The sequence below is a fragment of the Equus przewalskii genome, chromosome X (assembly GCF_037783145.1).
Source record: "Equus przewalskii isolate Varuska chromosome X, EquPr2, whole genome shotgun sequence".
NCBI lineage: Eukaryota > Metazoa > Chordata > Mammalia > Perissodactyla > Equidae > Equus > Equus przewalskii.
Genome location: NC_091863.1, coordinates 89,484,636 through 89,512,346, shown reverse-complemented (window position 1 = coordinate 89,512,346; position 27,711 = coordinate 89,484,636). Strand labels below are relative to the sequence as shown.

The 27,711-nt window shown below is 42.5% G+C and overlaps 1 protein-coding gene across 1 annotated transcript; it reads left to right on the top strand.

Annotated features, from left to right (window-relative positions):
- Positions 1-1,948: 1,948 nt before the first annotated feature.
- On the top strand, positions 1,949-26,355 carry CAPN6 (calpain 6). Its single transcript, XM_070603461.1, has 13 exons — positions 1,949-2,085; positions 8,473-8,646; positions 17,239-17,370; positions 18,429-18,637; positions 19,154-19,346; positions 19,919-20,112; positions 20,367-20,444; positions 20,551-20,737; positions 22,405-22,527; positions 22,705-22,907; positions 23,480-23,601; positions 23,972-24,108; positions 24,689-26,355. The coding sequence occupies exons 2-13, from the start codon at positions 8,482-8,484 to the stop codon at positions 24,869-24,871; spliced, it is 1,926 nt and encodes a 641-aa protein (XP_070459562.1). The 5' UTR covers positions 1,949-2,085; positions 8,473-8,481; the 3' UTR covers positions 24,872-26,355.
- The last annotated feature ends 1,356 nt before the right edge of the window (positions 26,356-27,711 follow it).

Genomic DNA, 27,711 nt, shown 5'->3' with positions numbered 1-27,711 from the left:
TTAGGAAAAAACATCTAAAAAGTCTCTTTAGGGGTGTGATAATGAAAAATAAAAGGTTGAGAAACATTGCTATAAACAATATGATATTTTAAATGAGAGACTCAAGATCTAGAAAAATCATAAAGGGATAGATTGAAATAAAAAATAAACAAGATGACGGTTATTGAGGATGCATGGAAAGCCCAGCATCTAGGTTAAAACAAAAGTCAACTGTATAAGAATAAGGCAAATAATAGCAGTTCAGGCAAGAAACCAAAGAGGGTTTTAATTGAGCTACAAGCTACACATCGATCAAATCTATGCTCAAAAGACAACCAGAATGACGAAAGTTCTGAAAACCATGTCCCATGAGGCATCGTGTAAATGAACTGAAGATATTCAGCCTGGAGGAGAGAAGACGTGGGGTGACATGACATATCTTAAAGGTCTGTTATGTGAAAGAGGAATTCGAATGGTTTGTGTGAAGCTACTTTTTGCTCAACCTAAGGAAGACGTTTTAAGCAATTAGGGGGTGCCCAAACGTGGCAGAAGCCACTTTACAGAGGGATGAGCTTTCCAGATTATCAGGCGGACATTTCTGCACTGAGCAAGAGGGTAGATATGGCTTCTAAGGTTTCTTTTAAGTCTCAGATTCTCTACTCTTTTGAAAATTATGGAGATAGAAAAGATGGCTAAGGAAGATGAGTCCAGACAACACACCCTTTCTTGGGTTCAAAGCCCAAGTCCTACAACACGAGGGATACTTGCTTGAGAAATCTGTCACTCAGAAACCAAATTAGGTGCCAATATTTAAAGCACTAATTCTCCTGGGCTCTGGCATTTTGTATTGCCCCCTACTTCTCGCTCAATTTCCATCTTGGCATAGAGGGTGAGAAGGCACAAAAGGTGTTGTGGGGAAATGCCAAGGAGGAGGTCTCTGAGACCAGTTATAGAACTGCACAGATCTGTTTCATGAAAATATTGGTACGGGGCCCGTGAGTAGGGAGAGCGTACTTCCTTTCCTTCTTGAGCTCCACCTTGCTCACTTGTTCGCTCTCTCTCACTCTCTCTCTCTAACTAAGAGAGTTGGAGCAGGCATAGGGACAGAGGGTGGTAATTTCAAGTTGAAGGGTTAACACCGCATTGGTTGAGAGAGCTGGGGAATGAGATGATGGGAGCTTTCCTAGTTTGTGAAAATTGAAACAAACAAAACAACTTGAGAATTGTGTCCCTGGAATTGTGTCCCAGTATCAGGAAGAAGGGGGCAGAACCTTGACTGGGATGCAGCACAGCATTTTGCAGGGGTCTGAATATCCTGCTGCAGTCTCCTGGTTGGTCTTTCAGAGCAAACCGTTATTTACTTTGATTTTCACCTAACACTGCTACACAGAATCTCCACTGCACGACTGCTAGAAATTAAGCTTCTTACAACTGCCATGGAATCAAACTCCATTCACTTTCCTCTTAATGCTCTCTTCTCTCTGCCCTTGGCCAAAAGTAACCTGTTGCTTCACAAAACAACCTTTTCTTCCCTGTGCTTTATTAGCTCCTCTTTCACTCCCACTTGCTTGCTGAAGTCCTCACCACTGTCATAAATCTATGTATAGGGGCCACGTCTGCAGCCCAGCCCAAAAGAACTTTTCCAACACTTCAAGATTTTCCTCTCTACATCTTCTTTCGAGTAATGTCCACATCTGCACTATTAACCCTGGGACAGAAAAGTCGGAATTCTATCAGAGCCCTCCCTGAAAGTCTTATTTCTCCTTGGAACAGAAAAAGCTTTCAAACGTGGCTTCCTGGGTTTTCAGATTTGCTGGTGGGTGGATCTGGAGTGGGCATCCCGTCTGCACATCTGGCAGGGGCGCTTTCCAGATTTTCCTCATGACTCAGGATCAGTTTCTGACTGCTAGGCGGGGCAAAGGCTCCTGAAGTTTCTGCTAGGCACCTCCCCCTGTGAGCAGAGCTTGGTACAGCCCAAATAGTTTTCAGGTTAAGAAAGCCAGAATCTTTGTTCAGCCGCACTGACTGAGCAGACTTTGTAGGGGTTACCTGGCCAAGAGCAGCGGCAGCGGCGGCAGCAGCAGCAAGGCTCCTGGGATAACTCAGGTGAGCAGAGCGGGCATTCGCAAACTCATCCTGAAGTTGTATTTGCTGGATAACTTAGAGTTTAAAAGAAGTGAAGAAATTTGAACTTTACAGTAAATCAAACTCTGCAGCTATAATTTTATGGTTTGTCTGAATCAAATGTGTGTGTGTAAGAGCACTTTGGAAACTTCAAAACTAATGGAATTCTTTATTGCTGATTTTTGGGTGTGTGTGGGGTGATTGTGCTTGTCTGGCAATGAGACTTTTCTGGTGATATTTGGTCAGGTTTTTAAGTTTGTTTCCTGTTGCCCAAAATACTTGATAAGGAAGGACAAACCTGGGAAGGGGCTGTGAGAGGGAGAATCCTGGGCTGACTGTCAGAGTTTCATTCTAGCATCTGTTGAACTACAGCTGTGGGCAAATGATTTAAATGCAGGCAAAATCTTGGAGCCACACTGTGTGCAAAAGGCCTTTAAGCCCTGGAAGTGGGATGCATGGGCTGTGCACGGTTGCCCAGGAGGGAGTGGCAGCAGAGGCTGTCCTGTCTGCACAGCTGGGGGTCCTCCTGCCCCATGACAGGTTGATCTTGGCGATTTATTTTCAGCTCCTGGCCAGCCTGGTTTTGTTCCTCTCTGATTCTCACTTTGGTTTAAATGTTGATTTGCAGTTGGGGCTCTATCCCCCTGCACCCCACTACACTGCCACTCATGTTGTAGGGGTTTAAGTAAGCTGCTTGACTGGAGCGGGATGGGGGGAGGGCAGAAAAAGGACCAGAGCATTGCAATTGAACATTGGTTCGGAGGGTTTGGAACTTGAAGTTTGGTGAAAAGCACATAGGAAATTTAAACAAATTCTGCCGTCCTGAAAGTCATTTCTGGCTTCAGGATAAAGCATCCTGATTTGTGTTAATGTGTTATTGAAATACAGCTAATGTCTCATTTGCTAATCTTTGTTGTGAAATTAAGGACATTTTATAGTCTGAAAGAGTTTTTAAAAAGATTCTTTGGAGGACTGCTAATTAACTCTTTTATTCCTCTAGCAGTTTGTGTGCATGTGCATGCATGTGCACACGCGCGCGCGTGTGTGTGAATACTTTGGATGTGAATAGCATTCTTTATTTATCCTTAGAGTCCCTAGCAAGCTAGGGAAAAGTCTAAACACTTGTGTAGTCAGGAATAAGTTAAAAAGCAGCTTTCTGTAGCCTTGGGAGTTTTCAGTTCCTAAATTAAAAGCAGAAAAAGCCCCTTTGTGACCCCAAAACAGTGTTTCTTTGATTAGCCTTGATTTGAAATCATCTCGCCTTCTGACAGCTTGCAATTCAAAAACAAAACTCTTAAGTGCATTCTTGTAAGAAGAGGACAATGAGAATTTTCAAAAGCCACGTCTTGAGATTTAGCATTTGCGCCCCACCCCCTTTTTTAATTGTAGTGAAAAGAGTCAGGAGGTTCAGGTTTTAGTGCCAGCTCTGTCACTAGCTATGTAACCTTGGACAAGTCCCTTCACTTTCCTGTAACAGCAAGGAGTTGGGCTAAGTGATTTCTAAGAGTCTTTCCAGCATAACATTCTATAAAAATTGGAATTAGATTCTTGCAAGCTGTAAAATTAGACTTATAGTATGGGCTTATTCATCCAAGAGGGAAAAAACGGGTAGTGAAGCAAGTCAGCCAAAAAAGAGAGGTGGAAAAGAGAGGAGGTATTGAATAGCGGAGGGGCCATTTTATATTGGTCTTTTAAATGTCAGTGAGTGTCTTATTTAACGCATGTGATCAAATCTTCTCATTTTCCACTAAGGACAGAAAGGATTTAATTTCCTAAAAACAAGCATTTCCTAAGACTACTGCCCTACACTGGTCTTATCCTTAACAGTTAAAAAGTATATTCACATACTTAATTTCATTAGATTCCCCCAATAACACCCTGAGGTGTACAGGGCAGCCATCGATTCGCATTGTGCTGATGGGGAAACTGAGGCTCAGAGATGTTATCTACACTAAATGGTGGCATTTGGGACTTGATTCTGGATCTCCTAACTACCTGTGCTCTTTTTATGATTCTGAATTGCTTTTTAGTTTTTGATAGAGTTCTTCAACAATGGAATTAAAAGAAATTGTACGCTCTTTTTTTCTTTGAACAGAGCCTTTTCTCTGGGCAGAGTAGAGGTTTCCTATCTAAGGTTTGATCAGAGGGCCTTTCTGGTCCCTTTCAGACCCCAGATTATCTGGCCAATAATTTGAATCTGAGCAGCCATATGTTCCCCAGTAGGTACGTGCCCATGGATGTGGGCTAGCACTCGGTCTGTGTAGACATGAAAAGCACTATTCTCTGTGTAACATGTGGATGCCGAATTTTTATGATTTCTTCCTCTCCAAGCCTCATTTCTCTCACCACAGGTGTGAGGATAAGGACTGCTCATTGTGGCCAACGTGGCCTCTACTTTATGCCAGAGCACAGTTAGGTCTTCTGTATTCCGTTTGCTCTGCAAACTCGTAATTGCTTTTATCTCCGATTTTCTCCCAAGTACAGCAGAAGGGGGAAACTGGGGAAAAAGAGAAACTAGCCAGGGACAGCACCCCAGGAGCCATGCTCTCTCCCTCTCTCCCCGTTAAATGTTCTCCCACTCACCCCAATCAAAAGCAGTTTGTAAACTGCAGACTGGATTTCCTCTATCAGACGATAATGCTCTTTAATAAATCAAGGCACATTTCACTTTTTAGAGCACGATCTGGTTTCTACTCTAAGGCTGACCCACAGGTAAAGCACAAGTGCTTTTCCTCTTAAGAGTTTGCCCAGTTCCCCAAGCTTTCCAGTCCAGTGAGTAGCAAAAGCTCCCTCTCCTTACTGCAGCCTTGTGTTCTACATGGCAGGCTCCTTCAACTTCCCCTGGCAATTCTCAACTTTCCACACTCTGGATCCACCCCTCCTGCTTGCCTTCATCTATCTCTAGGTGTGGGTCTCAATTTAAACAGCACTGCTTACGACCATTATCTCAGTGCAAAACCCCACACTCTACTTCACCCAACCATCCGTGATACTAGCCCTCAGGACACAGGGTCCCTCTTCTCAGATGCGCACGTTCTCTTTGTTAGCTAGAGGCTCTTCTTGGTTGGTACTTAAAGCCTTAGCTTTTATTCTGTTTACGGACTTTCCTACTATGTGGTCTTTAACCTAAAGGCTCTGTCGTCTTCACAGTTGGGTGCAATAAGATAGTAAAGAAGGAACGTGCCCTTCTTTACTCCCCTATGCTCTGACAGGATAAGTTGTTTACGACAAACTCAACTTACAAATTTCTAGGTTTCCAAAAGTTTTCTGAAACTTAACTGATGAACCATCGGATGTGAAGGTTTGAATTCTCCTGTGACCATCAAACCATGGAAATAAAGAACCTTTTCAATATCCACCATGGCAATAAATTCTAGTCAGAACGCCTCAAAGTTAGGTATCATGTTTGCTTTGGAGGGTTTTCCTCATTTGAGCTAGAAAAAATCCCTTCTGTAAGAAAGCGGTGACCAAAAGAAGCAGTGTGGTGTGACGGAAAGCTGAACACTAAATCTGGCATTGCACAGACCTGGGTTTGAGTCAGCTCTACCAGTTTCTAGGTGCCCCTTCTCGGAGCTGCCATTTCTACAAATACAAATGAAGGTCACAGATCATGTCTACTAAACATGGTTTCCATGAAAAGATCATGAACTGGAACATACATTTTAAACAATAAATTACCATACAAACATTAATTTTCTACATAAGACATTCATCATTTAACAAGTGTTTTCTTGTTGTGTGCCCAGCCCTGTGCCAGGCAATGAGAAGGCTTACAGTGTATATCTTGCATTTGTGGATGCCCCTCTACTTATTTAAAATACTTTTACACTAACCATCTCATTAGGTACAGCCACGTTGTTCTCCTTATGAGAAAATTGAGGCACAAAGAAACCAAGATCACAGCAAATAGATCACAGTTCTTCCGTTACCTAGTCAGAAATGGGGGTCAACTCTACTCTGCAAGTTGGACAGGACTTGGGACTACAATGTACTCTAGCGAAAGCCTGTTCAAGTTCCGACTGATAGCCTGTTATTCCGTATTTTCTGTGGGCCCCCAAAATGCAGGTGCTCTCACCCAAAAGACTTGACCTATCCATACCAGCTATACATTCTGCCTCTGACAGAGTCCACTGGGATCATACTGGTTTTTATTTTATTATTATTGTTATTATTATTGCTGAGGAAGATTCACCCTGAGCTACCATCTGCTGCCAATCTTCCTGTTTTTGTATGTGAGCCACCACTGCGGCATGGCCACTGACAGACGAGTGGTGTAGATCTGTGCCCAGGCCACTGAAGCAGAGCACACTGAACTTAACCACTAGGCCACCAGGCCGGCCCCATACTGATTTTTAAAATCAAATCCGATTTTCTTTTCAGGTGATGCTGCTTCTGCCTGTAGACAGGCCCTCTTTATATAACAGAGATTCCCTTTCCAGGCTACTGCTTGCCTCGCCATTTGATTAGGTAACAAGAGAGAATGACGAGGGGCAGAGGGACTTCCTGAGAACAGGAAATACTCATTTATTCAAAATGTTCATGGACTAGGAATTTCTGGCAAACTAAATATCCTAATTGTCGCAGACTACCCCCTATTTACAGTCCCCAGCCTCTGGCAAACCACCAAACCTTCCAGGGAAAGCAAAAGGCATAAGTGTGTTTGTTACAAGCCTTGAGCACACGTGAAAATCGGGGTCCATTTGAACAGGCTCCAGAAAGCAGCCTGGGCATAACTTCAGATTGGCTCTGATGCTGTTTAATGGAAAATTATTACTGATACCCTCCATGACTTCAAATATAGTGAAATTCACTTTAATATTTAAAATGTGTGAACAGACTTAAATCTGATGACGGATGGCATTTTGGTATTTTGCGGTGTCTCGTAGCCTTAATTTGAAAAACAATTGTCAATAAATATAGCTATGGAAAAAGTGTAGTTATTTTCAGCTTCTTATTTCTTGGATTCAGAGAAAGGGTAAGTTTGTTTACATATATTGTAGGTTGCAAATAACATTGAATTACAATTTTTTATGGTTTTCAAATGGGGAGACTTCTTTACCATTAAGGCAATTCAATGTAATACTGAAACGACATGAAATAAAATAGTAGAGATGTCTGATTAATATTACACTTTTTATAAAATAGCAACTGAATCTGTTAACTGAGTTTTGAGCTGTGTTACCTACACAGATACTCTTTAAAGTGCTAATTAGCCTTTTTTTCAAATGTCTATTTTTTAGCAGATAATCTGAACTTAGCCAAATTTTTTGTTTCAACCCTTATGTAATCATAGATGTAGATGCAGATATCCTTAAAATATATTTTTGAAATAATTGGTGCCATGTAGATTTCACAACATCCCTCTTATTTACCATTGAATATTATGAGAAGATCATTAAAATCATTACAAATCTATCTTTGTGAATCAAGCAAAGGCGTTGAAACCCAATTATCACCCTAAAGCTATTCAAAATCAAATGTGTCTTTCAAATTATCTTCATAAAAACCAGTTGTTAGAGGTGTTTGAATGTGGGGAGCTCTCATAGACATTGCCTGAAGAGCCACTATATTAATTTTCTATTTAACCATGTGAGATTTTTTTTTTTAAAGAAAAGAAAGCAACAGTGTATTGCCCTGGGATAAGAATCTATAGTCCACCAAATTAGTGTAATTGAATTTCAGAGTCTGCCTTTTATCGTGGGCAAACAATTACACATTAGACTTTGAAGAAGAAAGACACATACAATATTTCTATCTTTCCTTGTCTTTGGAGGCCATCTGCAGAGTTCTGTTTCTTGCATTAGCCTTCCTGGTCAGTAATAAAAATGCAAATCTCTTTAATGATAAAAGCGAAGAAACTGTGTAAAAGGGCTTGTTGGAAGTGAAAGTGGCTGCTTTTCCCCTCAAGCACAAAGTGTGTGGCCCTTCAGGGCACCAACTTATTCTGAATACAGTAAAGCGTTATTTTTGCCTTTATCTTCAAATTTAGAACTGTTGTTTGCCTTCAACTCCTCCATGCTGGTGTAAAATGGAAGATTGCCCTTTAAATTATAATGACTCATGTTTAAATAGCAATCATTGCTATCTATTTTTCCAATAAGATTTTTAAGTCCCATTTGGCAGAAGAAGAACCTGAGGCCCCGAAATGGTTTAGGTGACCTACTTAAAGCTCCATACTAATTAGTTGCAGAGCCTGGATCCTTCTTTCCATGAAAATAGTAACTTTTCCTTTAAAGTCAAACTTGAAGTGCCTAGCTTCTGGAACAAATAACTGGGATGACTACCGGTTGCCTAATCTCAGGAAATCTTTAAAAGACTTGAGAACTTCTTCCCCCAATAACAACAATTTTTTTCTCATTCTACATATAGTTCGGCACTATGGGCCCTCCCTTGAAGCTCTTCAAAAACCAGAAGTACCAGGAACTGAAGCAGGAATGCATCAAAGATGGTAGACTTTTCTGTGATCCAACATTTTTGCCTGAGAATGATTCACTTTTCTACAACCGACTGCTTCCTGGGAAGGTGGTGTGGAAACGTCCCCAGGTAACTTTGTTTTTTTGCTTTCTCTCTCTCTCTTGATCTCTTTCATCATAACTCTACTTGATCCACTATTTCCCTTATACAGCCTACTGCGTTTAGATCAATTTAGGAGACAATTTTAAACTGGAAAGTTTTATGGATCTGTGCTTCTGGCTCTAGCTTGAGGAATCTTGAATTTCAGTCAAATTGTCAAGTCTAGTAATTTTAAAAAAACAGAAAAGAGATATACCATGCTTGTGTTCTTTTGGAAGTTCATTTGAGTAAATATGGTAACTCAAAAAGCAACTATACTCTTGTCTCCTTACCGAGTTACCTATCACAGCAACGTAAGATAAGGTCAAACCAGTGAGCAGAAAAACTCCTTATATGGTGAGTATAACTGAAATGAACTGTACAGGGACAAGATGGAGCTTGCACTGGGGGAGGGAGTTTTCTCTGCTACTCTTTGGATACCATCACCGATATCCTCCCACAATTAGCAAAGTGGGATCCAAGTAGGATTGTAGCTCTTTCACCACCTATTAATAGTTACTATCATTCTCTGTAGAACATCTGTATATTGTATCTCTTAAACCAAGTCTCAGGACCCCTTCGCAAGCCCCATATGAGTGGGAGCTCAATGCATAAAACGACCGAATGACTCAATCTGGAGAATAAATTGCAACCTTGCTATATCTAAAGGGTATAACTGGATAGAAGGCATGTTCTACCTGGGCTCCTTCCCATAATGGGTGAGCAGGTATATAGGCCATAGAGGGCTGTTACGAAATGCGAGTTCCTAGACCTTCACAATAGCCTGAAGAGCTTCTGAGCCTATTTAATGGTGTACCTTTTTGTGCACTATTATGGAACCACCTCAGTCAGCAACTCAAGGTTTGCCTTCTTCAATAAGCAAGCTATCACTTTTTAGTTGCAATTTCCACAGTTTAAACTCCTAAATGGAGTTCTTACAATAGCTACTTCAGTTTATGTAGGTTGCCACCAGGTGGTGCCAAGATACATTGGTTACTTCAAGGCTCTTGTTTACTATGTGACTCAAAGGACATGTGTCAGTTTTTGTTGATAAAGTATGATAGCCATTGAGAGTATGAGATTTGGAGAAGTTCTCTCCTTCAGAAGGAATATTACACTCCTCCTGACTTTCTGTGCCTCCAGTTGTTGACATCCCTGCAGATCACTGACCTGCAATAAAAATCTGGGAAACATGAGCAGAATTCACTAGCCACTAATTCGGTATGCAGAGAGGTAAGTTTGTTTTGTTTTGTTGCAGAAATGCATGGAGGAAATAGAGATATGTTGTCTGTGAGCCACTCTTTTGAATGGTTGGTGATAATGAGGGGCACCACTCTTTTTTGATGCTTGGATATGAAAGAAAAGAGATCAATAGGGCAAAAGTAGCAGAAAACAAGGCAGGAAATTGAGGCAGGTCTCCTGGGGGGGTGTCTTTTTAAAATAGAACAGGCTTAAACATATTTATAGGCTAAGAAGGAAACAGTAAAGAAGAAGCGGTTGAGGACACACAGAGAGAAGGAATGATTGATTCCTGGAGGAGATGGGAGGAGATCCAGTGGGCGGTAAAATTGCAAGCCAACATGAAGCCATTCCCCAGATGTGACCCAAGCCAGCAGTGCTTCCTGTACTGACCGGTCTTTAGACACATCTTTGTTTCTCTGTCTTGGCTCAGTCCTTTGTCCTTTGCCTTCTTCTTCCAAATTCTGTGGATTGAATCCTAGAAGGATTAGCAGAGAAGGAAAAAACTTAATAACCATGGCAATCGTCCATCTTGCCTCTGAGACAAGAAATACCACTTTCAGGGTGAGGGAATGTCAGAAAGAGAGGGTGAATGGGAATGGGTAGAAAAAGGAATCAGCATGTATGGCACGCTTACTATGGGCCCAGATACTGTGTTTGGAGTTTTTTTACATTTTTTCATTTCATCCTTATTTGCCATGGCTTAGCAAGGTAGGCATCTTAAAAATTACTTCAATGTAACTGTCTTTTCCTGGTTTAAGAAATAAAGATAGATACTGTGTCCATTTTATTGATGAGGAAACTGGGTCTCAGAGAGAAGGTAAGAATTTGCCCAGAGTCAGACTGCTAACAAGCTCGGATTTGAATCCAGGTTTGACTCCAAAGTCCACATTGAGTTTCACTCTACCATGCAGTTATTTCAAGGAGATAGAGCTGTCTTTGTCTCCCCTTTTGCTAAAATAGGTAGCTTCCCTCCAGTCAGTTCTCACATTCCTCCTCACTGTGTTGATGCTGTACATCCATTAATTGATCCATACCAGCCCTTTTGAGAGCATACTGTGAGCTTAGTCTTAATTGAGCCTAAAGGGAGAGTCACTTGAGAAACATTTATTGAGCACATACTCTATGCTAGCCTCTGTGCAATTTACAGACACAGTCTGGGGTAAGGCACTCGCATTCTAGTTGGAGAGATGGATACTGAGCTACTGGAGAGTTAAAGAATAAATTAATACCTGATATAAGAAATGTTATTTTCAGGCATACAGACAGTAGTAAATCATGTAGGATTTGAAGAAGGGGGAGATCATCATAGATTGGAGTGGTTGGGGAAGGGGCCTCTTGTGGGAAGTGAGGGAAAAACAAGGTTCTGGACCACCATCTGAGTCTCCTCAAAAAGCTGTGGATTCCTTTCCAGCCAGAGCGGAGGCCAAGCCTGTGGTCAAGAACCACGTCAAAGTTCTCTGGCCTCCCATCAGGAAAGGCGAGAGACAGCCCTGGGCCTCTCTGAATTGGCTCAGGAAGACCAGATGGGTAGTTGGCCTCACCCGCCTCATTGGCAAGGTTGAGATCCTGGTTTTCAGGGAAGCTTACAGACGTCTTGTCCCTTGGCATGCCACATAGCCTCATACTTAACCAGGGCTATTTTCCGGAGTCTCTAATATGGAAGAAGCAAATTAGTCTGATATTTTCTGTCTCTTTCCTCTCTCATGCTGAAAAGCTTCTGCCTTTATAAGCCATGCCTGTAAACCCCACTGCTAGTTGAACCCAATGAGTCCAGTCAAGTCCTCACCATCCTAGGGCCGGACTGTGTTCCCCCTTCTTCCCAATTGCAACTTCTGTGCCATATCCTAAGAAGCCACTTTAGATCGACAAGGATTATGAAAGTGTTTTGCAATTGTTCAGTGCCAGCTCATCTGCTCATACCCTCCAAAGGATAATCCTTCTCCTTCATTCCTCCAGTGGTCCTGTGGCTACAGCTACTGTCCTACCTTCCTGGGTACACAGATTTATTGCCTGAGACATGTACTCCTGGACTTTCCTGTCCTCCTGGGTCTTCAATACATAGTCTTAGTAAATTCTAAGTTATGCTGAGTTATACTGACTTACAGTGTGATTATAGACTGTAGGTAGGATTTTTAGGCTGAAATCTGGCTGCCTATTCCCATAGAAAATCTCTTCTCCAGCTTCCTCCAGCCACTCTCCCCTCCTACCCGTCTCTGGCTTTTTTCCTGACTGACTCATACCCAGCTACAATAGTGTCTTAGAGTCAGACACATCTAATCCCTGACTAAAATGGAGCAAACCCTCATGGGGATTTGCACAGCCAGCTGTGGGGGGAGGCAAGGGCACCTGCACAAGATCTTCTGTCAGCTCTCCTAGTGGAGTTTTGAGTTCAGCCTCCACTACCATTGCCCTTGCCCGGGTCTTCCACTAGGGAATATCCGCCCGGAGGGCCATTTCACTACACTGGGTGGGAGGAGGGCGATGAGGTTCTTAATTAAAGCATAGGAGGTAGGAATGGAAGGGAAAGGTTGATAAGGGGAGACATTAGCAGCAGAATACACAGGCTTTGGTGACTGTATATGAGGGAACAATAAAGAATGAAACACTTCTTTCTTTGTGCTAACAGAAATTTCCAACTACCATCTGAATGTGTGACACCTCTGTGTAGTAATTTTGGCCTAGACTGTTTGTAAAGTTCTTTTTTCTTTCCAGAGATCATGTCCCCCAGCCTGAGTAGCCCTAAGTGTTTTCCACTCAACACAGTTGAATACAGTTGAATAGGCCCATTCTCTTTCTCTCCATCTATTCTGTTTATCATAAATTCTGCATTTTAACAGCTTTATTGAAGTACAATTTACATCTCATAAAATTCACCTGTTTTAAGTGTACGATGCAATGATTTTTAGTAAATTTACAGAGTTGTGCAAACGTTACCACAATCCAGTCTTAGAACAGTTGCATCATCCCAGAAAGATCCCTTGTGCACATTTTCAGTGAGTAAACCCCGCCTCCCCCCCAGTCACAGGTGACCACTAATCTACTTTTGGTTTCTATCTAGATTTGCCTGTTCTGGACATTTCACTTAAAATTGAATCATAAAAGTAACTGGCTTCTTTTGCTTAGCGTAATGTTTTCAAGGGGCATCCATGTTGTAGCATGTATTAGTGTGTTTCTTTTCACTGCTGAACAGTTTCCATTGCATGGATATATAAACTCTTACCAATAAAGCAGTTTGAGATTTATACCTGGAGTCTCCTAGAAGAAGTCTGAAGGTTCAAATAAGAAGACAATTACACAGTGACTTGATTGTGTAGGTTGGAAGTGGAAGTTGGCTTTTAGATCTTATTCCCAGGTTCCATATTGAGCTTTCCTTGAAAGCGTCAGGAAGGAAGAGAATGTTTTACTGGTGACAAAATTTTCATGCAGAAGTAAAAATCCCCAGCAAGGAAAGTGTACCCCTAGAGAGGCTGGTCCAACATTTGTCCCTGAGCCCATGTCCACCTATAAATGTCCTGCCTGGAGATGGTTCCGTTTTCTAAGGATAACAACTACTTGGACTAGCTCACACAGCCCTCAGGTACTGAGTGGCAGCCCTGAACCTTCTGGGGCTACTTAGAGCCCCAGACTTAGTCACAGTGTACCTACTGCAGGGCTGGCCTCACTTGTAGGTGCCCATGCCCCATCCCCATAGTACTGCAAGGCTGCACGTAGCACTTTGGAAAATGCCTCCACTTTTCTGGCTGCTGGTTTTCTAGGTAGCCTTTCATTTTACTGTGGTTCTTGAGGTTTACCCTGGACTTCAATGTTTATTGTCAGCAAATTTCACCTGTGTAAAAAAAAATTGCTGAAGATGTGAATAGGGTGGGTGCAAAGGGAGCCACATAGAGTGATGTGTGCGGGTCTCCATGTCTTGTAATTGTATGCCTCCCTCCCCACCTCCAGAGGTCTCTGGGAAGGGAGATGAGGAGAAGACAATGGGAGAGTCCCTCAATGCTCACCTCAGAGAACATATTTCTTAGAGAAGCTGCTTTGCTTGTAGAAGGCTTTGGCTCGGGGATGGGGGTATATGGGGACCATTCCTGGCTTTGCTCTTGGTGCTCGACTTCCTAGTTGTGTGTGTTTCCCCCTAAGAAATTATTTTGCCTTGACAAACAGCCCAGTTCAAGGATCATGTTAACTGTGCCAAAACAGCTGGGAGCCATTAGGGACTCAGCATCTCCCCTCCCTCCCAAGCCACCCAAATATGTGAATATGTTAGCTGTGACCCTTCCCCCAACTCTGCTCCCTACCACTCCAGCAGAACTCAGGCTGAAATGTCCCATCTGCACTCTGCATCTCAGCTTTGAGCTACAGAGAAATTTCTCCAGCCTTACTTCCTTACCTCCAACAGGAAGACACCCAGTTGTCTAAATCTAGGGGGAAAGTCAATAAACAGCTATTTCATTATTTTCAAATTTGTCACCAAAAAGTCCATTTGGCTGTTAGATTTGCATTGACTCATTACCCTTTATCCTTTCTACCTCTTTAGCTGCTTTCTAGTCTTTCACTTCCTTAAAGAGGTAGAAGATGTGGCTTAATAAAGATTTTCTCCCATGTTTCACATTATGGTGCTGACATACATAAGAAATTGATTCATATTTAGCAGATTAAATTGAGGAGATTAAGGCCTATTGGTAATATTTAGCCCGGAACCAAAAGCTAAGACATGACTTAAGCAAATCCTCCAGAACAATGGCGAGCTTTGGTGTGAGTGTTAAGCAAAGAGGCATAAAACACTGGGATGCATGACTGAGAGAGGTGGTTGCATCTCTGTCCCTGAAGAGCTTCATAACATTACCCTTTATGTCGTGGCCATTGATAAACCTAAAGGCAAAGGGGTGGACCAGCTGAGGTCTTGAATTTCCTTCTCGAACTATATGTGGTTCTGAAGAACCTAAAACTTCAATCCTAGGTCTCCTACTAATTAGCTGGATGACCAAAGGGGCAAGTTACTGCCCTTCTCTGAGCCTGTTCCCTCATTTGTAAAATAAACAGATTGACTAAATAGTCTCTAAAATTCCTTCCAGCTTTGACAGCCTATGGACTGTCAGCTCTTCCCATGTTTAAAATCTATTGTTAAATAGTCATCCATTATGTATGAAGAGTGGTGAAATAAAACCAGGGCATGGGCCAGTTTCTAAGAGGAAATGGAAAATAAGGGGGATTTTTTGCCCAGATTTATATTCTCCCATGATTACACACAGATTTACATGTACACACACACACATATAATATATAATAACCACGTTCAGCTTAGGTCTACAGGAGAATAATTGCCAAGTTCCTCAATTTGAGTTCTATTTACATGTCTTTACTCATTTATGTGACCCTTTATGTCTTAAATATAAGTTGACATGCCAAAAGTGTTGGCTAAGCCTAGATCCATGCTGTGAAATGAAAGCCTTGTGAAATTCAAGACACTTTAATGTAACCCCAACCACTAATAATGCTACATGAAACCAGCAAGTAATTTGCCTTAATAATCTAAAAGCACACTTTCCCCATATCAATGTTCGCTTCATTGTTTTTCCATGCTAGGCAACTATCAAACTATCGTATTCATCATCTAAGTCCAAAAAATCATTGTATAACTTTATATCTTTCTCCAAGTGAAATGGTAACACCTGACCCAAGAGAAGAAACTGTGCTTAGCTTCATCTTACAAAGGGCAAAGAAACAATAAGAAGAGAAGGAATATCAGGATCCAATTCACCCAACACATCTGCTTTATGTTCAATAAATAAAAAACAGGCAGATCCAAACCCATAAAAAAATATTTACTAAGATTGAAGTCTTCTCCTATGACAAAAAAGTAACGATGAGACACCAGACATGCATCTGAAAAAAAAGACCAGAAAATCCAAAGCTGACAACCCACCTAACCCTCTCCTTTTGGCAGAGTGATGCCCAATTAATCTTCAGTTTGGACTTGTCCCTGCCCAGAATGCCTATTCCTTTCCAGAGTTATTTTGGCTTTTAAAGAATATATGGAATGTTTCATTCTGTAGACCAGACCCTTCATCAAGGAGAATTATGTCCGTTAAAAAAAAGAGGTTTGAGAACCAGAAAAATATAGCTGTCTCTATTTAATAATTTTTAAAAGGATATATGTCTAGCTTTTCTTTCCATTTGAGACTAGGATTTATTTCTGCTGGGTAAGCAGAATGTCAAGGTACCGGCTAATGGCCTCCTCCACTATGCTTTCTCCGTCTACTCAAGACTTCATTGGTATTTCCTGCCTTTGAACTCTGCAAGTGCTGATAGTCTGAGTCACACAATTATGTCTTCAATTGCGTGGTGCCATGTATGCTGCTATGCCTTTGTCTATGCCTGTCTCTCTACCCGTTATGCCTCCCTTGTCCAACTGCCTAACTCTAGTCATTCCTAAGGCTTCAACTCAAGTGTTACCACTGCTGTTCAATCTATTCTGTCTACCATCAGGGAAACTTTGGGGATCCATCCTCTAGGCACTGATTATACTTGGAAAATGCCTCCAATATGCCCTCATCACAATACGTTATAACAGTATTATTTCGGTCTCATTTTACTACTTGCAGTGGGAATGGCACAGCTACTGATATGTTGTGGGAAGACACACGCATACACCCAAAACAAATACTGCCCCCACTCTGGCCATGTTCTCTCAGAACATCCACTGTGGGAAGAGTATCTGTTGAAGTGCTCCTGTGAGTGGTCTGTTACCACCTGCTATTAGTGCTGCTGCCATCTATGTTCATCCAAAGATGTGAAAAAATCTAGTTGCCATGGAGACTACTGTTGCCTTTGCTTTATGTTAGGAAAGGGCTTCAATGTATAAGGTCTCCTAATTCATTTTCCTAGAAAGGGACAAGCATTAATGTCCACCTCCTTCAGGCCTCATCTCTTAAATGCAACCACCCTTCCAAGCACAGATGCTTCAGAAAAGCTCATCCTGACAGAATCAGAATGTAATGTGCTAATTTCTAGTTCTCCTCTTAAAAATCTGATGGTGGTGAAAACTCTTCCAGACCCCACTGGTAGCTATGTCTGAGGGTCCCCATCAGTACATCTCATCCTGTATCATCGCATCCCCTTCTTCCAATTCTCCTCCCACTTCCCCATATGATCCTTTCCTGTGGCTAGATGATCTACTGCTTTCTGTTTTTCCTCACAACCCTCCAATCTTCCCTTTATCCCACCTATGGAAGTCCTAGTCATCTTTCAACCCCACCTCCTCTATGAAGTCTGTCCTGCCTAGCTCAGCTCACAGTGACACTTTGGAAACTTCCCAGAAACTCTTATAACCAATTATTGTATCCACAGGACATCTGTGATGACCCCCGTCTGATTGTGGGCAACATTAGCAACCACCAGCTGATCCAAGGGAGACTGGGGCACAAGCCGATGGTCTCTGCGTTTTCCTGTTTGGCTGTTCAGGAGTCTCACTGGACAAAGGTATTCCCCCTCCCGAGAGGCCTCACTCAGATCCCACCTTCTTGACTTCTTTAAAATCTTCAGGAAAAGTCAGCTCATAACTTTCTTAGATTGTTTATTTCCTGAAGGCAGAGGTATTCACTGGTGACTTCCCTCCAGTTTATCATGAGAACTGTTATAAATACAGAAAAGTTGAAAGAATTTTACAGTGAACATCCATATATTCACCTAGATTCTGCCATTAATGTTTTGTTCTATTTGATTTGTCACACATACTAGTTGATCTTTTGTCACTTGTAGTAGTCTTTGACTCTGTAGCTGTGCATACTTGTGTTCTCTGTACCTACTGGAGTATAAAGCCAGTAGGGGCCAGGAAGTCACTAACAGATGTGACTAACAGACAAAGTGAGAAAGACGGAAGTAGATCCTTGCAAAGTTTCCAAAAAATTATTAAGAGTACAAAAATTCCTTTGGCATTTAGGTAGAGTTCAAGGCAATAAGTGTTGACTTGGTTTGGGACAAAGAGCATTTTCTTCAGAAAAAATGATTTTTAGAAGATTAATGTGTAATTGTTATATAAAAAGGAGAATTTCCTAAATGTAATTTTATTCAAGGTGTGAATAAAATCTATATTGTATGGAATCTATATGAAATCTCTAAGACGGACGTTTAAAAACTTAAACCACAGGGGGCCTTGAGTTTTTATTGATTTTGCTTTTTAAGATGCCTTGCTTATGTGGTTAAACATTCAACCATAAATGTGTTTGCATAGACAATTTCTCATGTTCAAGTTTGTAGATTATCTGTAGGAAATAATTTAACTCCTAACTGGCTGCCCCCAGTTACCCTGTGTATATTCAGGGCAGGCATGTTAATAGTATTCTCAGTAAAAATGAACTGGGGAAGCAGAAGTTTTGGGGGAAAAAATGCCCTACCTAGGACTTCCCAACCTAGACCCAAACCAGGTGTATTTGCTGTGCTTCCTATCGCCACATGGATTTGCTAGAGATCAACTGTAATTTCAATATTTGGATATGGTCAGGTGAATAAGAGTTGATTGAATGTTCTTATGTTTCCAGACAATTCCCAACCATAAGGAACAGGAATGGGACCCTCGAAAACTAGATAAATATGCTGGGATATTTCGCTTCCGTTTCTGGCATTTTGGAGAATGGACTGAGGTGGTGATTGATGACTTGCTGCCCACCATCAATGGAGATCTGGTTTTCTCCTTCTCCACTTCCATGAATGAGTTTTGGAATGCTTTACTGGAAAAAGCTTATGCAAAGTAAGAAGGGGGTTTGACTAGTTAGTGGTCGGGGTACATGAGAAAAGGAAGGCCACATTTGTTCTTTGCAGCTCGTTCTTTCCCAGCCCAGCCCTGGAGTTTAAATTGGGTAGGATCTCAGTCAGATCCAAGACAATGCTTTGGGCCTGGGACTGGCCCTTAGACACTCTGTACGAGAGAGAAATCAGCTGTTCTGGTTTTCATTAAACCCGTATCTGCTCCTAGCTGCCCCTTCCTGCTGCTAATCTGCAGATCACATAGCATTATAGCCTCAAATTTTCTCCCTGTCTAATATCTACCTATAGAGAGAAGTTTCTGCATGGACTGTCCTTAATCAACATAGCCTAAGCCTAGAAATCTCTGAATATAATCTCAAAATATCTCTCATTTTATACATAAGAGAAAAGCCATCTGGTAAAGGCTAGCTGGGCAGGAACTGTTTTAATTCTTGTTTACATGATGTCCTTGATCTGGAAAAATAATTTTACAAAGATAACCTTGCATATTTGCCCCCAGGCTGCTTGGCTGTTATGAGGCCCTTGATGGTTTGACCACCACTGATATCATCGTGGACTTCACTGGCACGTTGGCTGAAACTGTTGACATGCAGAAGGGAAGATACACTGAGCTTGTTGAGGAGAAGTACAAGCTGTTTGGAGAACTGTACAAAACATTTACCAAAGGAGGTCTGATCTGTTGCTCCATTGAGGTTTGTATTCACCAAAAACAACTCCTCTTTGCTCACTTCTGGCAGAGGAGACTGCAAAATTTAGTAGGGAACATCACCCTTAGCCCAGAGATCCATGAAAAGCCATTATGGAACTCAGAAAGGTAACAATACACATTGTGCCTTGGCACAGAGGCTGAGGAGCTTTATCTTTTTATCCTTTTGTACCAGTCATCTCACTCCATGGGAGGACACAGCATCCAAGCTGATGTAAATAGCCTCCTCTAAATTATTCCTCCTGCCTCTGCTCTTGAAGGTGGAGGTTATAGTTGTTTGCTCAAGGAATAAATCAGCCCCACAAATTTTAATGCTGTTCATATCAATGTACTACTGCGGGCAGTTTGAATCTGACTTGTTTAAGTGAGTTATTATATTAAACTCTTCATTTCCTTTCCTTCACTTGTTTTGTGTCAAGTTAGGTGTCAGGATCAAATTTTCATCTGCATAGGGAGACCTGGCTGCAACCATACTGGGGTAAACCAACCAAGGAAGAAGAGGAGTCAGGCCTGGGTCTCCAAATTCCTATGCCCTTATGTATCTTTCTTTGCTCTTAGTCTCCCAATCAGGAGGAACAAGAAGTTGAAACTGATTGGGGTCTACTGAAGGGCCATACCTACACCATGACTGATATTCGCAAGATCCGTCTTGGAGAAAGACTTGTAGAAGTCTTCAGCACTGAGAAACTGTATATGGTTCGCCTGAGGAACCCCTTGGGAAGACAGGAATGGAGTGGCCCCTGGAGTGAAATGTGAGTGGCATTCCACTTTGAATGCTACATCCCGAAAACCCCGTAGTTCTTCCAAACCCATCCCTCTGACTAGTGGGCTGTCAATGCTCGGTGACATCTGGGGGTTCTTGTCAGGCATAGGGTCTGTGAGCCAGCTGGAGGTGAGATAAAGCAGGCCCAATTTTCATGCATTCTGTTCCTTTGGCACCCTGCTTACTGTAGGAAGTCAATGGCAAATGTAACAGCTTATCCCTTTGTTCTTTATTTGTCTTTAGTTCTGAAGAGTGGCAGCAACTGACTGCAGCAGATCGTAAGAACCTGGGGCTTGTTATGTCTGATGATGGAGAGTTTTGGTGAGGAGAGGTTTTCTGTGCTAAGGGAATTGAGGCTTCTACATGGAACTACAGGGGTAGGCATTAAGTACCATCTTCATTTCTTTCCTGACCATTTTCCATTCAGGATGAGCCTGGAAGACTTTTGCCGCAACTTTCACGAACTGAATGTCTGCCGCAATGTGAGCAACCCTATTTTTGGCCGCAAGGAGCTGGAATCAGTGGTAGGATGCTGGACTGTGGATGATGACCCCCTGATGAACCGTTCAGGAGGCTGCTACAACAACCGAGACACCTTTCTGCAGAATCCTCAGGTTTGAATCAATTATTTTTCTTTTCCTTCAAGTTATCAAGGCAATAGAAACCCAGGTCTCACCTTAGAGTATTTCTTTGACATCAGTTCTTCCATTTGCAGCTATTGTGTAATATTCATCAACCAGGAGGCCTAGGGATTGGCTCAGATGCTTGTAAGGCATGGCATACTGTGTCTCTTTGCAGAGATGTACCTTGGCAACATTATCAAATCTGAGCCACTTCTGCTGGCTGCCTCTTTCCTGGCCATATTGCTTGGTATGGCTCTTTGACACTCTCTGCTTCCTTATGATGGTCCCATATTGGAGAGAAAGAATCTGCTCCCAGATGCTTTCTCAATTCTTTTCCATTTCTGTTCCGTCCTCTTAGGTGCACATTTACTATATGTGTCCTCTTTCTCATGCAGGTGATTCTTCTGAACCCCAATATGATACCTCTCTTTTCTCATCTAGAACCCTGTTTTCCCAGGATTTGAATCACTACCTTGTCAATGACCCGATCTCATCCACCTCCTGTTACAATGCTACTCCGGATGACACATTAGGGATCAAGCCAAGGAATACCCCAAAGCAAAACTTCCAAACATCCAAAGCCTGAATCTATACTAACCTTGATGGTTTTATCCCCAAATGTGCTGATGAGCTAACCCACAGGTGACAAGAATTCTGACTGTATTGCAGCCTTACATGGCTGTATCTTTTCTTTCCATGGGCCTCCTTGGCTCGGCATTTTGGAGGTTACTAAGGTTGGTGGGATGATTTACTTAATTCATACTTTTTTTTCCATCCGTTCCATCTTAATTGTCCCTAAAGAAAAGAAATCTATTACCCCCCACTTTACCTGCATTTACAACCCTGGAAATGTTTCAAGTATCAGGCACATATACCAAGCTGGGGAAATGACACTTAGGCTTCACTGTTAAATGTCTGCAGAGGATTGACCTTGTGAGCCTATGGCTCTGCATCTGTTTTTTGTTTGTTTCTAAAGGGAGGGGGAGAAAGAGGTAGAGAGAGAGAGAGGTGGGGAGAGAGAGAAACATAGAAACAGAGAAAGAGATAGATACAGAGGAAGAGAGAAAAATCTGATGCCTTTTAGTTTTCTTCCCAATGGCATAATGATTCCCCAGATGATGTTTGGAAAGTCTCTAGCACAGGCCTGCAGCTTCCTTAAAATGGTGATAGCAAAGCATCAATTCTCCAAGGAAGTGGATCCAGCCCCTGCACAAGCCACACATCTGGGCTGGCAATAGGAGGCTAGCCTAGGGGGATGTTTCAGTGTCAGGTTAAGTCAAACAAGAATGCTTTCTGTCTTTATGGATTCTGGAATTTTCTGTGTACAGCTTTTAAAAACAAGAGGACAATAATAAAAACAAATCCAAGATCCTGCCAAGAACTTATTAAAACAAAGCATACCTCTTTGGCATCAAAGGCCTAGGCATAAAGTTGTCTCTCTCAACACATGCTGAATGTCATAGGGAAAAAGCAAGTATTATGATCTACACTTAACAAGTCAATGAATTTTCCAAGGCCTCATTGTCTGGTCAATGGCAAAGCCCAGGAAATAGCCCAAGTCTCTTCTTCCCAATGTAGAGTTTTCTTCCCTGAAATTTGAGCTGGCTCCTCTGAAATGGAAATGATAACTAAGCTCCTTGATGGCCTCTTTCCCTTAGTACATCTTCACTGTGCCTGAGGATGGGCACAAGGTTATCATGTCACTGCAGCAGAAGGACCTGCGTACTTACCGCCGCATGGGAAGACCTGACAATTACATCATTGGTTTTGAGCTCTTCAAGGTAAGAATGGAGATTTGTAGCAGAGAGAATGATGGCAAATGGAGTTAAAATCAGGATGGCTTGGGGTTAGGGGAGTTAAGAAAAGTCCAGGCATAAAGAAAGCCAGGACCTAGGATCTTCCAACACAAAAACTATGATTTGAACAGAATGGAACATTTCATTCTATTTCATTTCCAGGTGGAGATGAACCGCAGATTCCGCCTCCACCACCTCTACATCCAAGAACGTGCTGGGACTTCCACCTATATTGATACCCGCACCGTGTTTCTGAGCAAGTACCTGAAGAAGGGCAACTACGTGCTTGTCCCGACCATGTTCCAGCATGGCCGCACCAGCGAGTTTCTCCTGAGAGTCTTCTCTGAAGTGCCTGTCCAGCTCAGGTTCAGTTTCCTTGGCCAGTCCTGCAAACTCCTCTTCTCTGCTTTGCCTCCAATCCTAATCCTCTTGATGCTTCTCTCCCTATGTAGACACTCAAAGGGACAGCTTGTTCAAGTCAGACTTCATTGAAATGATGGTGGTAGAAATATTTCTCAGAGCAGGGTTATGAAAAATTGCCCATTGGAGGTCTGAGCTTTGGAGCTCTGAGCTGCCGTTTAAGGGGAACAGGCCTATAGCCTAAGTTTTTCCACTTATATTTTATCTTCTGTTCTCTAGCTAACTTTCTCTTGTATTAAACAGCTGGCACTCCTCACTGCTCCTCTATTATGTTCCAAGAGCTGGGTCACCAAAGCTACCTTTTCACCCCAGCCTTGCCTACTCTGATCTTTATCTGCTGGTCCGTAAAGCAAGAGGAAAGGAAAACATACTCATAAAATATAAGCCATTTCTGAGGAGGAATGGGCTAGGTCACTGAGCGTTTCACGCTTTCAGCAACAAGGTCTGCTTTGGTAAGCCTTTCTCCTCATCAAAGGGCATTCATCATCAATTATGTGTCTTCGTTTTGATGTTCCAGGGAACTGACTCTGGACATGCCCAAGATGTCCTGCTGGAACCTGGCTCGTGGCTACCCAAAGGTAGTTACCCAGATCACTGTTCACAGCGCTGAGGGCCTGGAGAAGAAGTATGCCAATGAAAGTAAGAACTGCAGGGGTGTCTGGGAAAGCAAAATTCAGTTTCATTTATTGCACGTATGGTTAGAAAAGATCGTCACAAACGATTCTCTTGAGAGGTATTTTCAGTCTAGAGAAGTCAGGATGGCTGTCAACCATGGCAGAGAATGGGATGTAAACTTCTTTGGGCAAGGGCTACGTAATATTCACTTTTGTATTCCTATATAAAGTATAGAAAAGAAAAGGGAAGCAGGAAAAAAGTGTTGAGTCCTAGTTCATTCTGATGCCCAGGTGTTATGCCAAAAGGCCTAGAATAGAATAGTGAGACACTTTCTTGGCTATCTAGAAAGAGAACTTCAATCACTGTGTTAAAAACAGATGTCACTTTATTCCAGCTGTAAACCCATATTTGGTCATCAAGTGTGGAAAAGAGGAAGTCCGTTCTCCTGTCCAAAAGAATACTGTTCATGCCATTTTTGACACCCAGGCCATTTTCTACAGAAGGACCACTGACATTCCTATTATAGTGCAGGTAAGAATATGAACAGGGACCTCCAGGGTGGCTCAGTACCAGATACTAGATTACCCCAAGTGTGTCACATATGTCTAGGATACAGAACAAGGGTTATCCTGTTTTTTTTGTTTGTTTTGTACTCAAAGACACCTCTCACCAGGCACAGACACTGACTTCCTTATTAATCTGCACCCTAAGTATCCTCTCCTTCATTTATTTCACTGGGGGAAGAAGCCCACATGCTCGCAGGTACACGTTAACACATGCACTATTCCATTTCATGAAAGGAAGCATATGCCAGTTCAGACGACCCACATCCTACTAGGTCAAGATGGACCACTACAGTTTGGCTGTTTTTCTGATTTAATGCTTCTGACAAGCTATCTTTAGGTAGGATCAAGGTTGATCCTGAGCTCTGCTTGTTTTCATCTATACTCTTTGAGGTATCTTCCCCTCAGCCAGAGAGGTATCAGGAAAGATAGTCTCTTGGTTTTAAAACAGACTTTTCCAAGCTTAGCATTAGGTTCTAGATGCCACAGGGCAAAGTCCAATCTCACAGAAGGTTGCTCACCTTCACTCTCTTGACTTGTCTCTCCAGGTCTGGAACAGCCGAAAATTCTGTGATCAGTTCTTGGGGCAGGTTACTCTGGATGCTGACCCCAGCGACTGCCGTGATCTGAAGTCTCTGTACCTGCGTAAGAAGGGTGGTCCAACTGCCAAAGTCAAGCAAGGCCACATCAGTTTCAAGGTTATTTCCAGCGATGATCTCACTGAGCTCTAAATCTCCAGCTCCAAGGAATCCTGACAGAGCTTTCCATCCTTTTATTTTCTGTCAGAAGCCAAGTCTTATCTAAGATTCATAATCTTTTGAAAGAAAGAAATTCACAGTAATTAACTTTTCCTTTCTTCTGATAAGTTCCCCATACCTCCCGATCCAAGTAGCATCAGTAGCTACATAACCTATATACCTCCAGCAGCTGGACAGGGGGAGGTGACAGTCCTATCTGGAGATCATACAGGTGTTTGCTAAGAAAAGATCTCTGGGGCTTCCGGGGGTGAGATTTAAGCAGGACGACAACAGCGTGGATACCCTACAGTTGTCTTTGCTGCTTTCAAGTGCCCAACGTATGTCCCCTGTAGGGCATGTTGAGGAAGGAGGAGGGGTGATCAAGGCCAAGCTGGTCTAGCCTGACATCCCAGTTCCTGACTGAACACTACAATCTTCCTGGCAGCATTCTACTCAGCAGCCAGAGCCTGCTTATAAGTCCCCAGCCCTCACCACCAGCACCACCATCACCACCGATCACCACCACCACCACCACCTCCGGAAAGTATAGTCCTGCCTTCACCCAAGTCACCCCCCACAGTAGGTTTTACCTTCATGTTGAGGAAGCTTCCTAGGTGCTTAATCAAGAGCTGGAGTTCAGTACAGCCTAGACAGTGGGAAGGGCCTGAGCTCCAGCTCAGTGGAAGCCAGCTGTGTGCCACAAGAGGGAAAAGTGGAAGAAGCTGCAGTGGGAGACAAAGCCTCGGTCCCCCACCCATCCACACACACCTACACTCACACACGCGCACATGGGCGCGCACGAACTACCGTTCAGGCAGTCAGTGGGCAAGAGGAAGGATGTATAAGTACCACACACCGCAAAAAGTATGAGAGAATCCATCCAGGCATAATACAGCTAGTTTGGGGCCCCTGACTGCAATGTGAAACCTCCTGCTGCTGCTAGGTTTACAAACAAGCCCATTGTCCTGTGCCTCCTAATATCATTGGTACTGAAGACCCCATCTGGGGGCTTGAGACTTGGGGTCAGCCCAGGTCCCTCAGGCTTTTCTCTCAGTTGGGAAGCTTCACTCCTTGGGGGTGTTTGTTTGCCCTCTTGTTTTTTCAGTACTTCTACAGAATTTTCTCTAGAGTCAGTCATTCTGAAATGTTCTTCCCTCCGTCTCATCTATCCACATTCTATCCCTTCTTCAAGGCCCAGCAGAAATGCCACCTCCTCCATGAAGCCTTCCCTAACTCCCCAATCCCCATCACCAACAATATTTCAATGCTTCTGCAATGATGAAAAAGAAAAAAAAAAACAAAACATAGTTGTAGTACTTAGTCTAGTCCAGCACGCATTCATTTAAAAAAATACTTTGCAGGTTTTTTTTAAACTCGTTCATTTCCTACCATGTTTTTTCAGTCTGTGTAACTTCTGCAGTGCCTTCACCACACTGCCTTACATAATCCAAACCACAATAAAGTTCACATTCAATAAATTGACCAGTCTTGACTTGATTTGATGGCACAGGGGAGATGGCAAGAGTGGCCATCTGTTGAGACTCTTTTCAGAGCTGCTAGGGTGGGGGTGGGTGTAGGGGTAGAGGTACTTTGTGCGAACTGAGCCCAGATACAAGTCTGATGGATGCGGAGAACTTGGCTGCATTCTGATGGTGCAGTCCTTTATCCCGTAGGAGAAGTGGTTGGGAAAATTGAGAGGGACCCTGTCCTAGTCCATATTTAGGATTACTTGGGTGATATTTGGGGTTACATAATTTTGAAACCTCTCTGGGATTGGACCCACGGCCAAAGCTACAGTTGCCAGATCTTTCAAGGGCAGACCTCCCAATAGGAGAAAATACCAACTCTTCCCCTCCAGCATTACTTTTAGAGTCAAATGGATGTGAAGACTTCACTCACCCGCTTCCACACTCAATCTGCCATCTGCCCATTTTAGAGTAGGCTATGTTGATGAAATTTCTCTCTTTTTTCCTTGAGCTCTGCCCCTTCACGGGAAAAGATGCCTAGGCAGGAAAGGGGTCTCCAAGCTCAGCAGAACAGTCCTTAAGTACAGCCCTCATTTTCCATCCCTGCAACCCTAGCTCGGAATACACTGGAGATGACATCTTAAATATAGGTATTTAGATGTGGTAGACCTTTGTCAGAAATGAAGTCTCCAATACAGGTAATGTAATGGTTCTATACGGTCACCAGATGGCACTATGATATTACAATTAAGCTCAAAGATGCTACCACTTTTTTTAAGGATGAGAATTTTTTCCTCAAATAAAAAGATAGAAAAAAAGGGAACCAACACTTTTTGATAGTCTGCTACGTGTCAGACTCCACGCTCAGTGCTTTCTATACATGATCTCATTTTAACGCCCACAGCAAACATAGGAAGTGCTGTCATTATCCCTGTTTTTCAAAGATGAGGAAATTAAGGAAGAGTCTAAATAACTCACTCAACGTTGTTCATTCAATAATCATATCATGATTATTAGTCAGACAATGATGTTTATTTGACTCCTACACTTTGACCTTTTCTGTGAAAATATGCTGTCCCCCAGGAAGTGGTAACATGTTCTCTACATCTTTATCACCAGCTTTCTATCCACAGTACTGTACCAAGAACTGTGCAGATAGCATACCACATGTTTCTCTCAGAGTCTTTACTTCCCTAACTTCGGCACACACACATATACTTGCATATGCACACATATAATGTGTCGGTAAAATTGGTCTTTCCAAAAGGAATCCAATGCACTAATATGTACCAAAATGTATTTGATAACAACATGAATGAATCTCAAAATAATTATGCTGAGTGAAAGAAGCCAGAAAAATGGGTGTAT

Bases quoted from the DNA above. Each gene is read 5' to 3' on its own strand.
- CAPN6 (XM_070603461.1), top strand. From the start codon at position 8,482: ATGGGCCCTCCCTTGAAGCTCTTCAAAAACCAGAAGTACCAGGAACTG. The intron at 8,647-17,238 runs GTAACTTTGTTT...TTGTATCCACAG, and splicing joins TGGTGTGGAAACGTCCCCAG to GACATCTGTGATGACCCCCG. The intron at 23,602-23,971 runs GTAAGAACTGCA...ACTTTATTCCAG, and splicing joins GAAGAAGTATGCCAATGAAA to CTGTAAACCCATATTTGGTC.